This window comes from Pristis pectinata, chromosome 3 (assembly GCF_009764475.1).
Source record: "Pristis pectinata isolate sPriPec2 chromosome 3, sPriPec2.1.pri, whole genome shotgun sequence".
In the NCBI taxonomy this organism is placed as follows: Eukaryota; Metazoa; Chordata; class Chondrichthyes; order Rhinopristiformes; family Pristidae; genus Pristis; species Pristis pectinata.
This window is the reverse complement of record NC_067407.1, coordinates 67,680,583-67,696,698: the sequence shown is the minus strand read 5'-3', so window position 1 is coordinate 67,696,698 and position 16,116 is coordinate 67,680,583. Positions and strand designations below refer to the sequence as shown.

Below are 16,116 nucleotides of genomic sequence, written 5' to 3'. Positions count from 1 at the left end.
AGCAAATATGGAGATAGTCCTACTGGAGAAGGGTCTGCACTGGGCCTAATCTTGGGAAATGAGGCCAGGCAAGTGGTGAAAGTTTCAGTGGGGGAGCACTTTGGTAATAATGATCATCATTCTGTAAGTTTCAAGGTAGTTATGGAGAGGGATGAGGATGATCTGGAAGTTAAGGTCCTATATTGAGAGAAGGTGGTCATATATTCACCAAGGAGAAGGACATTGTCATTGGAGGGGTCAGGGTGAGGAAGAGTGATGTTCTGGAGCATGTGAGCATTAAGGAGGACCTGTTAGATGTTTTGGAATAAATCCCCAGGGCCAGATGAGATGTATCCCCAGCTGCTTTGGAGGGCAAGAGAGGAGATTGCTGGGGCCCTGATGGAGAGTTTTGCGACTTCACTGGCAACAGATGAGGTGCCAGAAGACTGGAGACAACAAATGTTGTTCCTTTGTTCAAGAAAGGCAGCAGGGAAAAGCCAAATGATCACAGGCCAATGAGTATGATATCAGTGACAGGGAAACTATTGGAAACAAAATTCTAAGGGACGGAATTTGCCTACACTGGGAAAGGAAAGGATTGATCAGGAATAGATAGCATGGCTTTGTTTGTGGGAAATACTATCTCACTAATTGTTCGAAGAGGTAACTGAGAAGGACAATGCAGTTGATGTTGTCCACATGGACTTTAGTGAGGACTTTGACAAGGTCCATGGCTGGTCCATGGGATCTAGGGCAAGTTGGCAAATTGAATTCAAAAATGTCTTGGGTTTATGAGACAGAGGGTGATGATGGAGGGAAGGTTTTCTGGTTGGAAGTCTCTGAACGTAGGAGGTATGATTAGCAGGTTTGCAAATGACATCAAAATTGGTGGTGTTGTGGATAACGAGGAAGGTTGTCTGAGGCTATAATTCAGATGGAAAGTTGGGCAAAGCATTGGCAGATGGAATTTAATCCCAACGCGTGCAAGGTGATGCATTTTGAGATGGCAAACGAGGGTATGACATATACAGTAAATGGTAGGGCCTTAGGTACGCTGAGGTGCAAGTCCATAAATCCCTGAAAGTAGCAGCACAGATGGAAAGCACAGTGAAGAACGCACATGGCATGCTTGCCCTCATCAGCTGTAGCACAGAATATTAGAGCTGAGATATCATGTTACAACTTTATTGCATGTCAGGCCACAACTGGAGTACTGTGTGCAATTCTGGTCACCACACTATAGTACAGATGTGAATGCACTGGTGAGGGTGCAGAGGAGATTCACCAGGATGTTGCCTGAGATGGAGTGTTTCAGCTATAAGGAGAGACTGGGTAGGCTGGGTTTGTTTTCTTGAAGCAGAGGAGGCTGAGGGGTTGGCTTGACAGAGGTACACAGAATTCTGAGGGCAATAGATAAGGTTGATGATAAGAATCTTTTTCCCAGGGTGGGGGTGTCTAAGACAAGAGGGCGCAGGTTGTAGGTGAGAGGTAGGTGGGTTGGAGGGGATCTGAAGGAGAATTCTTTGCACCCAGAGGGTGGTTGGAGTTAGGAACACAGTGCCTGAAGAGGTAGAGTCAGGTACTCTCACAACATTTAAAGAAACATCTAGACAAGCACTTGAATTGCCAAGGCCTGGAAGGCTAGGAACCTCAGTGGATATGCAGGGTCAGTAAAGCTGGGTGCAGTGGTCGGCATGGATGTGGTGGGCTGAAGGGCCTGATTCTCTGTTGTACAATGCCATGACTATAACAAGCTGGAACAGAAACACTTAACAGTTTCCTGACAATACAAATGGGACTGGGCCACTATGCAGATCCCTTACAATATAGACTGGGGTGAGTGTAGATTCCATACGATTCAGACTTAATGATGAGACTGTATAGATTCCATACAATGTAGACTGGGGGTGAACATAACATAGATTCCATACAATGCAGACAGTGGGGAGACCGCATAGATTCCATACAATGCAGACTGGGGTGATACAGTACAGATTCCATACAATACAGACTGGGTGAGAATACCATATAGATTCCATACAATGCAGACTGGGGCAAGGATACCACATAGACTCCATACAATACAGACTGGGTGAGGATACTGTATATATTCCATACAACACAGACAGTGAGGTGACTATAGATTCCATATAATACAGCCTGGGGCAAAGACACCACATAAATTCTATACAATACAGATGGGCTGAGGATACTGTATAGATTCCATACAATGCAGATTGGCCTTGGGCACAATACAGGGTCAAACAATACAGACCATTGCTTTGATTTTCTAGTCATTAGTCAGAGATAGTGGGTTTGAGTCCTATTTCAAATTGAACATCTAATTTAGTCTGACACCGATTCATCATCAAGCTGCTCTGCAGTGCTGCAGGGGTTGTACCGCTAAAACATTGCACTGTGGGAGGGGCGGTACTGAGGGAGGGTCACACTGTGGGAGGGGCAGTACTGAGGGAGTGTCACACTGTGGGAGGGGCAGTACTGAGGGAGTGTCACACGGTGGGGGGGCAGTGCTGAAGGACGGTACTGAGGGAGCACCGCACTGAGGGAGGGGCGGTACTGTGGGAGTGTCACACTGTGGGAGGAGCAATACTGAGGGAGGGTCACACTGAGGGAGTGTCAATACCGTCCCACCCGCAGTGTGACACTCCCTCAGCATTTCATGGTATTTCACCTTTGTTCCAGGAGGAGCAGGAAGAGGAGGAAGCCATCAACCAGAAACACGCTCTGCAGAAAGCAAAGGAAGTCAGCCCCATGTCGGCCCCAGGGTTCCCCTCAACAGAGTGAGTGAAAGAAACACAATTGCACATCTCATGTCAAAACACAGACCACAACACAACCCAATGGCATGAACATTGAGGTTTCCAGTGTTGGGTAACCCTCCCTGTGATGTGTTTTCTCTCTCTCTCTCTCTCTCTCTCTCTTTCACTCTCACTTTTCCTTTCCAATCTTCCTCCAGTCCTCCCATTTCTGTCTCCTTTCCCACCGCTCTCCCCTCCATCACCCATCTTCATCCCCCTCCCCCTCCTGGTTCCATCCACTCCCAACACACATAGTTCTCCCACAAGCTTTCCCCTTTCCCCCCACCCTCCCCTGCCCCTCCCATATTTTGTTCTGGTTCCACCTGACATTAACCTCTTCCCTAATGTTTCCCATTATTACCTCCTTCACTTATCGAGACAGAGAGCAAACAGCATGGATACAGGCCCTTCAGCAACACCAGTCCATGCCGACCATGGTGCCCACCCAGCTAGTCCCAGTTTCCTGTGTTCAGCCCATATCCCTCTGAACCCTGCCCCTGCATGTACCTATCCAAGTGCTGCTTAAATGAATCTATTGTACCTGCCTCAACCACTTCCTCTGGCAGCTCGTTCCATATACTCGCCTCCCTCTGTGTGAAAAGTTGCCCCTCGGGTCCCTTTTAAATCTTTCCCCTCTCACCCTAAACCTATGCCCCTAGTTTTGGACTCCCCTACCCTGGGGAAAAGACTGTTATCGTCCACTTTATCTGTTCCTCTCATAATTTTAAACACTTCTATAAGGTCGCCCCTCATTCCCCAATGTTCCAAGGAACAAAGACGTAGCCTGGTCAACCTCTCCCTAAAACTTTGGTCCTGGCAACATCCTTGTAAATCTTTTTTTTCTGCACTCTTTCCTGTTTAACCATGTCTTTCCTATAACAAGGTGACCAAAACTGCACACAGTACTCCAAGTGACTTTTACAGCTGCAACATAATGTCCCAACTCCTATACTCAGTGCCCTGACTGATGAAGGCTAGCATGCTAAATGCCTTCTTTTTCACCTCCCTGTCTACCTGTGGTGCCACCTTCAATGAACCATGCACTTGTACACCTAGGTCCCTCTGTTCCATTACACTCCCTGTTGGCCTGCCATTCATAGTCTAAGTCCCACGCTGGTTTGACTTTCCAAAATGCATCAGCTCACACTTATCGGTATTGAAATCCATTTGCCACTCCTCAGCCCACTTCCCTAACTGATCAAGATCCCCTTGTAATCTACAATAACCTTCTTCACTATGAACAACACCTTCTAATTTCATGTCATTCGCAAACTTACTGATCAAGCCTTTTGCATTCACATCCAAATCACTTATATAAATAACAAATAACAAGGGTCCCAACACCGACCCCTGCGGCACACCACTAGTCACTGGCCTCCATTCTGAGAAATAACCTTCAACCACCACCCTCTGCTTCCTACCTCTGAGCCAATTTTGAATCCACCTAACTAGCCGTCCCTGGACTCCATGGGACCAAACTTTCCAGACCAGTTTGCCATGTGGGACCTTGTCGAAAGGCTTGCTGAAGTCCAAATAGACAACTTCCACTGTCCTGCCTTCATCTACCCTTTTGGTTACCTCTAAAAGATTCATCTAAAAATATTCTTAAAAAAACTCTAAAAGATTCATCAAGCACGACTTTCCACACACAAACCCATGCTGACTCCTAATCAGAGTCTGTCTATCCAAATGATGTTAGATCCTGTCCCTCAGAATTCCCTCCAGTAACTTCACCACCACTGACATCAGGCTCAATGGCCTGTAGTTCCCTGGCTTGTCCTTGCTACCCTTGTTAAACAACGGTACGACATTAGCCACCTTCCAGTCTTCGGGAACTTCACCAGTGGCTAACGGTGAAGCAAATATCTCTGTAAAGGCCTCCACAATTTCTTCTCTAGCCTCCCACAAAGTACGAGGATGCACTCAGTCAGACCCGGGGACATATCCACCTTAATGCTCTGTAAGGCTGCAAATACCTCCAACCTCGAAATATGAATGCCCTCCAAAACATCTCCCTTAACTTGTTTCTCTTATGTCTTGAGCAACCATGATTTTCTCCTCAGTAAACACCGAGGAGAGATATTCATTAAAAATCCCACCAATCTCCTGTGGCTCAAGATGTAGGCGGCCCTGCTGATCTCCAAGGGGACCTACTCTCTCCCTGGCCACCCTTTTACTCTTAATATAGCCATAGAACCTCTTGGGATTTTCCTTAACCTTACCTGCCAGATCCATCTCATACCCTTTCTTTGCCCTCCTGATTTCCCTCTTAAGAGTATTCTTAATCTTTTTATAATCATCAAGGGATTCACTCGTCCCTGACCTCCTAAACACAATGTATACTTCCTTTTTCCTGACCAGAGCCTCAATATCTCTCGTCAGCCAAGGTTCCCTGAACTTACCAGGTTTGCCTTTCACCCCAACAGGAACATGCTGCCCCTGGGCCCTTGATATCACACTCTTAAAAGCCTCCCACTTGCCATTTGTTCCTTTCCCTTCCACAGGTTCTCCCAATCAACCTCTGTTAGATCCTGCCCAATTCCCCCAAAATTAACCCTGCTCCAGTTTAGGACCCTGACCTGCGGATCTGTCCTATCCTTTTCCATCACTATCTTAAAGCTAATAGAATTATGGTCACTAGAGCCAGGGCTCCCTGACTGCCACTTCAGTTACCTGCCCTACCTCATTCCCTAAGAGGAGGTCCAGTATTGCACCCTCCCAAGTAGGGCCCTCTATATATGGACTCAGGAAACTTTCTTGGACACATTTCACAAATTCCACCCCATCCATGCCCTTAAAAGACCTGCCCTTTTCTCAGCCTTGTTTCTGTTATGGCTATAACATGCCAATCCCCAGAGCCAGTCCACACTCTGAGGTCATCCACCTTACCTGTTAAGCCTCATGCATTGAAATAAATGCAGTTTAACTAAGTATTCCTTTCCCTCCCTTTACTGTGCCCTGGCTATCCTGATTGCTAAACTTGCTCTCGCCAGCTACTGCTAGTTTAAACCCTCCCATGTAACACCAGCAAATTTCCCTGCAAGGATATTGGTCCCTCTCTGGTTCAAATGCAACCTGTCCCTCTTGTACAGGTCACTTCTACCCCAGAAGAGATCCCAATGGTCCAGGAACCTGAATCCCTGTCCCCTGCACCAGCTCACCTGGCCTATCCTTCTATTTCTGACCTTGCTAGAATGTGGCACCTGGAGTAATCCAGTGATCACTACCCTCGAGGTCCTTCTTCTTAACTTCTTATCTAACTCTCCATACTCATTCTGCAAGATCTCATCCCTTGTTTTACCTATGTCGTTTGTACCAACATGTACAACAATCTCCAGCTATTCACCCTCCCCATCGAGAATGTTCTGCAATCACTCAGAGCCATCCTTGACCCTGGCACCCAGGAGGCAACACAGCATCCTGGTGTCTCTTCTGCGGCCACAGAATCTCCTGTCTGCCCCCTTCTCTATTGAGTCTCCTATCACTATTGCCCTGTCTGACTGTACCCTTACCCTCTGAGCCTCAGAGCCAGTCACAGTGCCAGAGACCTGACTACTGCTGCTCACCCTTGAAAGTACATCCCTCTCAACAGTATCCAAAGAGGTATACCTGTTAGTGAGGGAAATGGCCACAGGGGAACCTGGTACTGACTGCCTCCTCCCCTTACTTTTCTTGGTAGTCACCCATCTATCTGAAGTCTGCACCTTGGGTGTGACCACTTTGGTAAAAGTCTCATCTGTAATGTCCTCATCATCTGGTTCCTTGATCCAGTCTGTCGGGAGCTGCAGCTGGGTGCACTTCCCACAGACGTTGTCATCAGGGAGACCATGAGGTTCCCTGACTTCGCACATCTTGCAGGAGGAGCATCTTATCAGTATCCAGCACTGGTAGCCCTTTGTGTTCCTGCTTATCTCCCTCCAGCAGCTGTCTCCACCTTCACCTTCCCCTCCCCCCACCTCACTCCACATGCCTTTTTTTCTGCCTCCATCCATCTTGCCTCTGTCTCCCAACTCTACCCCTCCCCCTACCTGGCTTGACCTGCCCGTCATCCTTCACCCCTCCTCAGTCCACCAATTGCCTCTAGCTCTGTCTCACCACTCCCCCTCCCCTCTTTTTCCTGGCCACCTCCCCTCTCCACTCTCAGTCCTGTTGCAGGGTTTCGACCCAAAACATTGACAATTCTTTTCGCCCCTACAGATACTGCTCGATCTGCAGATTGTTTGCTGCTCCAGCTTCCAGCAACTACAGTCTCTTGTGTCTCCACAAACCAGCTTTAGTTCAACCAATGTAGCCCAAGAGGGCAGACAATGGTTGGAGGGGGTCACTATTTGAAAAAAAAGCATCACCCATTTGAGAGTTATGAAGCAAAGTTCTTTCTCTCAGAAGATCGTGAATCTTTGGGCCTCTCTTCCTCAAAGGGCGATGGAAACAGAATCCTTGAATATTTTTAATGCAGTGGTAAATACGTTCTTGTTAAACAAAGGGATGATGGTGATGACTATCAGATATAGCAGCAAAATTAGGCCATTCAGCCCATCGAGTCTGCTCTGCCATTCAATTGTGGCTGATTTTTTATTCAACCCCATTCTTCTGCCTTCTCCCTGTAACCCTTAACCCCCTTAACAGTCAAGAACCTATCAATCTCTGCCTTAAATACACCCAATGACATGGCCTCCACAGCCCTCTGTGGCAACAAATTCCACAGATTCACCATCGTCTAAATGAAGAAATTTATTCTGAGGCTGATTCCTAGATTGTCCTACTAATGGAAACATCCTCTCTACGTCCACTCTCTCCAAGCCTTTATTCCGTAGGTTTCAATGAGATCCCCCCTCGTCCTTCTGAATTCCATCAAGTACAGGCCCAGAGACATCAAACACTCTTCACATGTTAAGCCTTTCATTCCCAGGATCATTCTTGTGAACCTCCTCTGGACGTCTCCAGGGCCAGCACATCTTTCCTTTGATATGGGGCCCAAAACCAGTCACAATATTCCAAACGCAGTCTGATGGTCTTGTGATAGACAGGAATGTGGAACTGAGGTTACAGTCATAGATGCCATGGTCTTATTAAATGCTAAGCAGGCTCCAGAGGCCAATTGGCCTACTCCTGCTCCTAATTCATATGTTCTTAGCAATATAATTCCTCAAATTCCTGATAGATGGTCAACAGTCATCATCGCAAATGACACAGCAGTCAGGACAAGGCAGAGGTAGATGATGTCATAATCAGGTTTACAAACCATGTGACATATTTTACATCGGGAAGAAATGCCACAAGTTTAAGAGAAGGGGAAAGGATGTAATAATTTGGAGGTGGAGCAAATCATGATTAAATTCACACAACAAAATAGAATGTGAGAGAGGGATTTTTGTGTCCTGGATACAGGAATGTGAGAGAGGAATTTTTGTGTTCCGGACACAAGAATGTGAGAGAGGATTTGTGTGTCCTGGATACAAGAATGTGATAGGGGGTGAGCGTGTCCTGGATGCAGGAATTTGAGTGGAGGTTTTGTGTACCCTGGAATACCAGTGAGAGCTTGTGGTGTCCCAGATACAGGAATACTCGTGTCCACAACACCACAACAACCTTCCCATTCTTCCAATTCCATCAGGTGGCACAGTTGATGCAGCAGTTAGTACTGCATCCATCCAGGTTTGCCCCTGTGTGCTCCAGTTTCCTCCCACATCACCAAGCTGTGCTGGTTGGCAGGCTAATTGACTGCACTATGTTGCCCAAAGGTTCAGGAGAATCAGGACTTAATGGCCAAGTGGGGGAAGAGGGAGAATGGAATTAATGGAATTGCTCTGAGAGCTGGCACAGACTTGATGGGCTGAATGATCTGTTGTGTGTGCAAGGGTGCTGCCTGGATTAGAGGGTATGAGCTGTAAGGAGAGGTTGGACAAACTTGAGTTGTCTTCTCCGGAGCAGCAGAGGCTGAGGGGAGACCTGGTAGAGGTTTATAAAATTGGGCATTGACAGGGTAAACTGCCTCAAGTTAAAAATGTTAAGTACTAGAGAACATGCATTTAAGGTGAGAAGGGTAAAGTTTAAAGGAGATGTGTTTTACACAGAGAGTGGTGGGTACCTGGAATGCACTGCCAGGGCTGGTGGTGGAGGCAGATATGATAGAGGCATTTAAGAGGCTGTTAGATGGACACATGAATATGGAGGGAATAGAGGGGTATGGATTGTGTGCAGGCAGAAGGGATTAGTTTAATTTGGCATCGTGTTTGGTGCAGACATGGAAGGCTGAAGGGCCTTTTCCTGTGCTGTACTGTTTTTATGTCCTATGTTTGTAAGGAAATATAAGATTTCTTTATTAGTCACACGTACATTGAAACACACAGTGAAATGCATCATTTGCGTAGAGCGTTCTGGGGGCAGCCCGCAAGTGTCACCATGCTTTCAGCACCAACATAGCATGCCCACAACTTCCTAACCCGTATGTCTTTGGAATGTGGGAGGAAACCAGAGCACCCGGAGGAAACCCACGCAGACACGGGGAGAACGTACACAGTCCTTACAGACAGCAGCCGGATTTGAACCTGGGTCGCTGGCGCTGTAAAGCATTACGCTAACCGCTACACTACTGTGCCTGCCCACTTTATGAGAAAATTATGAGATAGAGGAGTCAGAGGAAGTGATGTGGGTTCACAGCTGGAAAACAAACACTAGGAACAAACAGGCCCACCTCAGATTGTCAGGCCTGAGGTGAGGCAGGAGAGCAGGTATGGAGATCCATTGCACTATGTCCTCTGTGTTGTGTTGTATATTGTACAGTTATTGCATTGTCCTTATTGCTTCCCGTGCATGTTCCAGGAGGGAATTTCGGAGGCATAAGCACATGTCCATCTGGGAGGCCAGAACCAGTCAACTGAGGCGACGCATGCAGATGAGCAGCCGCGAAGCTCTGTTTGCCGAGGCTCTGCAGGGACTGGAGGGGAGCAGGTACCGGAGGCACCGGTCCAGGATCTTCGAAGGCGAAAGCCTCCGGCGGCTGGGTGACCATCAGGCCAAGGACATTGACCAGCTCGGAGAAGGTGGCAAGCGGGAAGCCTTCAAGAGTCGGTCGCTGCGCAACAACTGGCAGCCGGCTGAGGCGAGCAAGGAAGGCTCCTCGATAAAAGTGAACGGGGATCAGGACCACAGGCAGGGGCGGGCGCTCAGCCGCAACATAGAGGCTGGGCAGAGCTTCAGAATGGCTGAGCCTGTCAGGGCCAAGAGGAGGTACAGGTCTCTCTACAAGGAAGCGAAACTGGGGCTGGAGGGGAGTGCTGAAACCACTCTCAGCCACCGGGCGGGCAAGAGCAAGGAGGAGGGGCTGTTGCAGCAGCTTCCCGAGGAACAGGAGAGCAGCCAGTCAACCCACGGCCCTGAGGAGAAAAATGCTCAGCAGCAGATGAAGGCATTCTCTTGGCAAGGAAAGCCACACACAAGGTTGGCAGTGCCTGAAAGGGGTTTTAAGTTAGTGTCTGCCTGGACCACTGTCAAATTATCAGACATCAAACAGACAGTAGCAGATAGGCCCGCAATCTGCCACGCTTCCCAAAGCAGTCTATCCAAGCCCAGTTCAGTTTTAACAGGGCCAGCGTGATGCCCAAGGCCCCTGCTTCCTTCCCATTCCCTCTCCTTCCTTCCCTCCCTCCTATACCTTCTCCCTCTTCGTCCCCTTCCCTTCATCCCCTCCCTCCTCCCTATCTCCCTCCTCTCTATCCCCCCCTCCCTATCTCCCACTCATCTCCTTTCTTCTCCCTCAACCCTTCCTCCTCCTTGCACCCCTCCCTTCTTCCCACTACCTCCCTCTCCTCCTCCTCCTTCTCCCCATCTCACTCCTTTAGGAGGCATAGGTTTAAGGTGAGAGGGGAAAGATTTAAAAGCAACTTAAGGGGCAAATTTTTCCACACACAGGGTGGTGGGTCCATGGAACGAGCTGTCAGAGGAAGTGATTGAGGCAGGTACAGTGGGCAACATTTAGAAGACATTTGGACAGGTACATGGATAGGAAAGGTTTAGAGGGATATGGGCCAAAAACAGGCAAATGAGTCTACCTCAGGCAGACAACTTGATTGGCCTGTTTCCGTGCTGTATAGCTCTATGACTGTATGATTCCTCCCTTTCTGCTCTTCTTTCCCCCTCCTTCCCTTCATCTGCACCTCCACCCCTCAATTACCCCACTTCATCTCCCTGGGAAGTCTGGGAGGACCCAACTTAGCAGGCACAGTCCTGGTTTAAAACTGGCTGTCTTCCCGTGTCACCAGAATACCTCCCAGGGACCACATTTTAAACACCAGTTATAAATCACAGAGTAAATGATTACAGGAGACAAAGACGAGAAAAACTGCTTTAAAATATTTGTAGAAAATTTTTGGACTAGGAGTCAAGCATCAGTCTTCCAGAAACTAAAGTATAAGTTCATTTCCAAGTGACTGGGACGGAATGCAGAATGACAGAGTCAATGCCAGACCTGGTGCAGTGCAAAACTTACTGTGTCCTCACTTCCTGCCCGAATATATCTGTCCAACTAAGGTCTAGATATCTGGGGCATAATGTCTGACCAGTGCCTGAGAGGTGACCTTATAGAGGTGTATAAAATCATGAGGGGCATAGATAGGGTGAATGCACTCAGTCTTTTTCCCAGAGAAAGGGAACCAAAACCTGGAGGGCATAGGTTTAAGGTAAGAGGGGGGAGATTAAAAGGGACCTGAGGGGCAACTTCTTCACATAAATTAGCTGGGCATAATGTCCGACCAGAGCCTGTATATCTGGCTTATGTTTAAGAACCTTTATAACTCTGACATAACATTTGTGACCCTGCCCCTCCTTGAGGTCCAGTCCACGAAGTAAATAGGCAAGTACAGGATGAAACTCTCCAGTCTGGCATTCTGTGGTCTGACATGTTTTGAATCTGTAGTTCAGATCTGTAATAATTAACTAATTCTAAGTAAGACTGAAAATTAACTAAGATCTGTACCAACCTGTAGCTAATTACCCTACCCTACTTTAGCGATCTCAGCTAACAGTGATTCCGACTTATGGAAGCTTTGGGTTACAAGTAGCTCTTGAAGCTTTACGTGACTCAGGGAGTATCTGTACTTAAAAGGAAAAATGTCATTAAATTGGAACGACTGCAAAGAAGACTTACAAAAATGTTACCAGGAGTCATGTTATAGGGCCTATGTTATAGGGAGAGGTTGGGCAGGCTAGGACTTTATTCCCTGGAGAGTAGGAGACTGAGAGGTGACCTTATAGAGGTCTATAATATCATGAGGGGCATAGATGAGGTTAAAGCACACAGTCTTTTTCCCAGGGAAGGGGAACCAAAAACTGGAGGGTATAGGTTTAAGGTGAGAGGGGAAAAAATTAAAAGAGACCTGAGGGGTCTACTTCCTGTGGCAGCTCATTCCATATAACCACGACTCTTTCACACAGAGGGTGGTGGGTACATGGAATGAGCTGCCAGAGGAAGTAGTTGAGGCAGGCACAATAACAACATTTAAAAGACATTTGGCCAGGTACATGGATAGGAAAGGTTTAGAGGGATATGGACCAAACACAGGCAAATGAGCCTAGATCAAGCAGACAACTTGATTGGCATGGATGTGTTGGGCCGATAGCCCTGTTTCCCTGCTGTAGGACTCTGTGACTCCTGCTCAGAGGATGATGATCAGGGGCAATTTCTGTGATCTGGATGTTCTGTTGTCCGACTGCAGTCAGGTCCCAAAGGTGCGGGACTAGAGAGTTTCAACCTGTTTAAATCACTTTTACACTTATTTTCTCCACCGGCCCATTTTAATGATCTATATACCCGGAGCTGCTCTACCCCACCTTCCCCCTCACCACTCACTGAAACGCCATTGGTTTCCAGCTGCCAACCACTTCTAAAGTACTCTCTCCTATCCTTATGACATCCAGCATGGATAAATTCACTTCTCCCTGAGATGAATCCATTTGTCACCAAATTCTCAATCCCCTCTATCTGGTAGTACCTTTTCATTATTTAACGTTTCCCTTTATATGCACTCTTCGCCCACTTGGATATGTGGTTTTCAATTCCATTACCAAGTGGAAGTGATGTGAGGCTCCATTCCACGTTCATCCTTCTTTAGGGTTCCAGATTGCTGTGAGATTTACAACTGCAAAGCCCCATTGTCTCCTGTTAACATTAAAATATCACCATGAAATATAACAATGAGTAACGAATAACATGTCTTTACCCACACAAGAACTACCAACTTGTTTTGAGGACATCTGTCAATAAGTCTATTCTCACTGTAAACACAAGAACTAGAGTTCCGCACTGCTTTCTCTCTGTCTGTAAAATCCTCTCCAACACTGGCTTGGTCAGAATTACATTTTAGCTGCCTCCATTTTAAGGTTACAAAATCTTACCTTAATTGTACTTGTAAAATGTAGACCAACAAGCAGAAAGGTAAGGGACTCTTGCGGAAGGTGAAGGGGAAAGGGAGATGACTGAAATGACCTCACACGTCTCATTACAACTGTCTCTACACAGCTCCACAAATCAAAGTCTTGGTGCAGACTCAAGCCCATCCGGCAGGCAAGTGGAGAAGGACAGTACCACGGTGACCGAGAGTGAAAAAGTAGACAGTGCAAAGAACAGCAAGCAGGTCAATGAACAAACCAGCCTGTTAAACTTGCAGCTGGATCTGCAAACCACTCAGATCTCCCCAGGAGAGAGGGAGCTGACTACCAGTTCCAGGGACACTGAACAGGACAAGACTCGGGAGCAGACAGAGATCGATGTAGACTGTGAAAACACAGAGACACCCATGGATTCCCTCGTCACACCAGGTAGGAACCTCTGTGGTATCAGAGATGGGATTGGAGAGAGAAACTTTTCTGAATCTTTGAAGATGATCAAAGGTAACTCCACAAAAAGTGTTTAATGTCGGGGTTCAGTGAGAATCTTGAATGCTGCGCTAGAGCCAGATTATCATTGGGCTGATGGGTGCACACTTTGTCAAACAGATAATGCAAGGATGCTTAGCTCCAATTCACAGCCATTTACAAATGAGGGTAATACCATTATACTTGGTTGTGCAGATCAAAACCATTGCCAAACAACCAAATCAGCAGCTGGATGTGATATGTCATGGCCTTTATTTCTATAGACTCACAGAATAATACAGTACAGAAACAGACCCTTCAGACCAACTCATCCATGCCGACCAAGTTGCCAACCTGAGCTAGCCCCATTTTCCTGCGGTTTGCCCATATCCCTCTAAATCTTTCCTATCCATGTACTTGCCTAAAAATCTTTTAAACATTGTAGTTGTGGCCTCTACCATTTCCTCTGGCAGCTCATTCCATATACCCAGCACCTTCTGTGTGAAAACATTGCCCCTCAGGTCTCCTTTAAATCTTTTCCCTCTCACCTTAAATCTATGCCTTCTAGTTTTAGACACCCCAACCCTGGGAAAAAGACTGACCATCCACTTTATCTACGCCACTCATGATTTTATATACCTCCATAAAGTCATTCCTCAACCTCCTACACTCTGGAGGAAAAAGTCCTTGTCTACCTTATCTCTTCTTATAACTCAAGCCCTCCAATCCCAGTGACATCCTTGTGAATCTTGTCTGCATCCTCTCTAGCTTAATCACATCCTTCCAATAGTAAGCCGACCAGAACTGGATATAATATTCCAGCTGTGGTCTCACCAACATCTTGCAAAGATGTAACATGAAGTCCCAACCCATGTACTCAAAGTCAAAAGCCACATGCTGCAGTTGACGACTTTGTATGTACTGTTGCTCTGCATTACAACTTGTCACTCTCTTCCCAATGACCCCCTCCCAATGACCCATTCCAGTATTCAAAATGTTAAAGACTGATTATTGCCTTGAGACCTCAATGTCACAGCTTCCAGTTAAAAGGATGTAATGCACAATGTCACACTCTGTAGTTAACAATGTCACACCCTTTACATCACAATGTCACTCTGTAATTCACAATGACACACTGTAATTCAGAATGTCACACACTGTAATTCACAATATCATACAGTGTAATTCACAATGTTATACTGTAATTCACAATGGAATGGGTACTGGTGCCTCTACTGTTTGTGATGTATATAAATGACTTGGATGAAAACACGGTGGGTGGGTTATTAAGTTTGCAGATGACACAAAGATTGCTAGCATTGTGGATGGTGTAGAGGATTGCCAAAGGATACAGTGAGATATAGGTATAGTTGCAGATATGGGCAGAGAGATGGCAGATGGAGTTTAATTCGGCCAAGTGTGAGATATTGCACTCTGGGAGATCAAATGTAAAGGGAAAGTACACAATGGATGGCAGGACTCTTAACAGCATTGATATATGAAGGTATATTGGGGCCCTAGTCCATAGCTCCCTGAAAGTGGCTGCACAGGTTGATAGGGTGGTAAAGAAGGTGTATGGCATACTTGCCTCTATTATTCAAGGCATTGAGTTCAAGAGTCAGGAAGTTATTTTGCAGTTTTATAAAACTCATGTTTGGCTGCACTTGGAGTATTGCATTCAATTCTGGTTGCCCCATTACAGGAAGGATGTGGAGGCTTTGGAGAGGGTGCAGAAGAGGTTCACCAGGATGCTGCCTGGATTAGAGGGCAGGTGCTACCAGGAGAGGTTGGACAAACTTGGGTTGTTTTCTTTGGAGCAGCAGAGGCTGAGGGAAGACCTGATAAGGTTTATCAAATTATGAAAGACATAGACAGAGTCGACAGCTGATATCTTTTTCCCAGGGTCGAAATGTCTAATACCAGAGGGCATGCATTTAAGGTGAGATGAGGAAAGTTCAAAGGAGGTGTTCAGGGCAAGTTTTTTTACACAGAGAGTGGTGGGTGCCTGGAATGCACTGCCAGGGGTGATGGTGGAGGCAAATACGATAGAGGCATTTAAGAGGCTCTTAGATAGGCAGATGAATATGCAGAGAATGAAGGGATACAGACCATGTGCAGGCAGAAGGGATTTAATTTAGTTTAGGCATCATTAGCTTATTTAGTTTGGCACAACTTTGTGGGCTGAAAGGTCTATTCCTGTGCTGTACTGTTCTATATTCTGTGTTCTAATGTAACACTGTGTAATTCACAATGTCATACTATAATTGTCAGTTTCAAATGTTATAAAATCACCATCTTGCTCTGCCTAATTCTCAATATTGTCTTCTGCCATGTTTATCGTCACACTCTTTTTGTGCTACCCACACTGTTATTCTGTGTCACACTGTTGTCCCCAATGTCACACTGTTGTCCACAATGTTACACAGTTGCTCTCAATGTCTGTCAATGTCACACTGTTGTTCTCTGT

The 16,116-nt window shown here is 46.5% G+C and overlaps 1 protein-coding gene across 2 annotated transcripts in view; it reads left to right on the top strand.

Annotated features, from left to right (window-relative positions):
• LOC127567879 (probable voltage-dependent R-type calcium channel subunit alpha-1E) overlaps nt 1-16,116 on the top strand; it is a 615,955-nt gene that overhangs the window by 377,051 nt on the left and 222,788 nt on the right. For both annotated transcript variants that reach the window (XM_052011039.1, XM_052011041.1), the window contains exons 19-21: nt 2,683-2,780; nt 9,621-10,238; nt 13,315-13,613. In XM_052011039.1, coding sequence (XP_051866999.1) covers nt 2,683-2,780; nt 9,621-10,238; nt 13,315-13,613 — 1,015 coding nt within the window. The remainder of the gene's footprint in view (nt 1-2,682; nt 2,781-9,620; nt 10,239-13,314; nt 13,614-16,116) is intronic.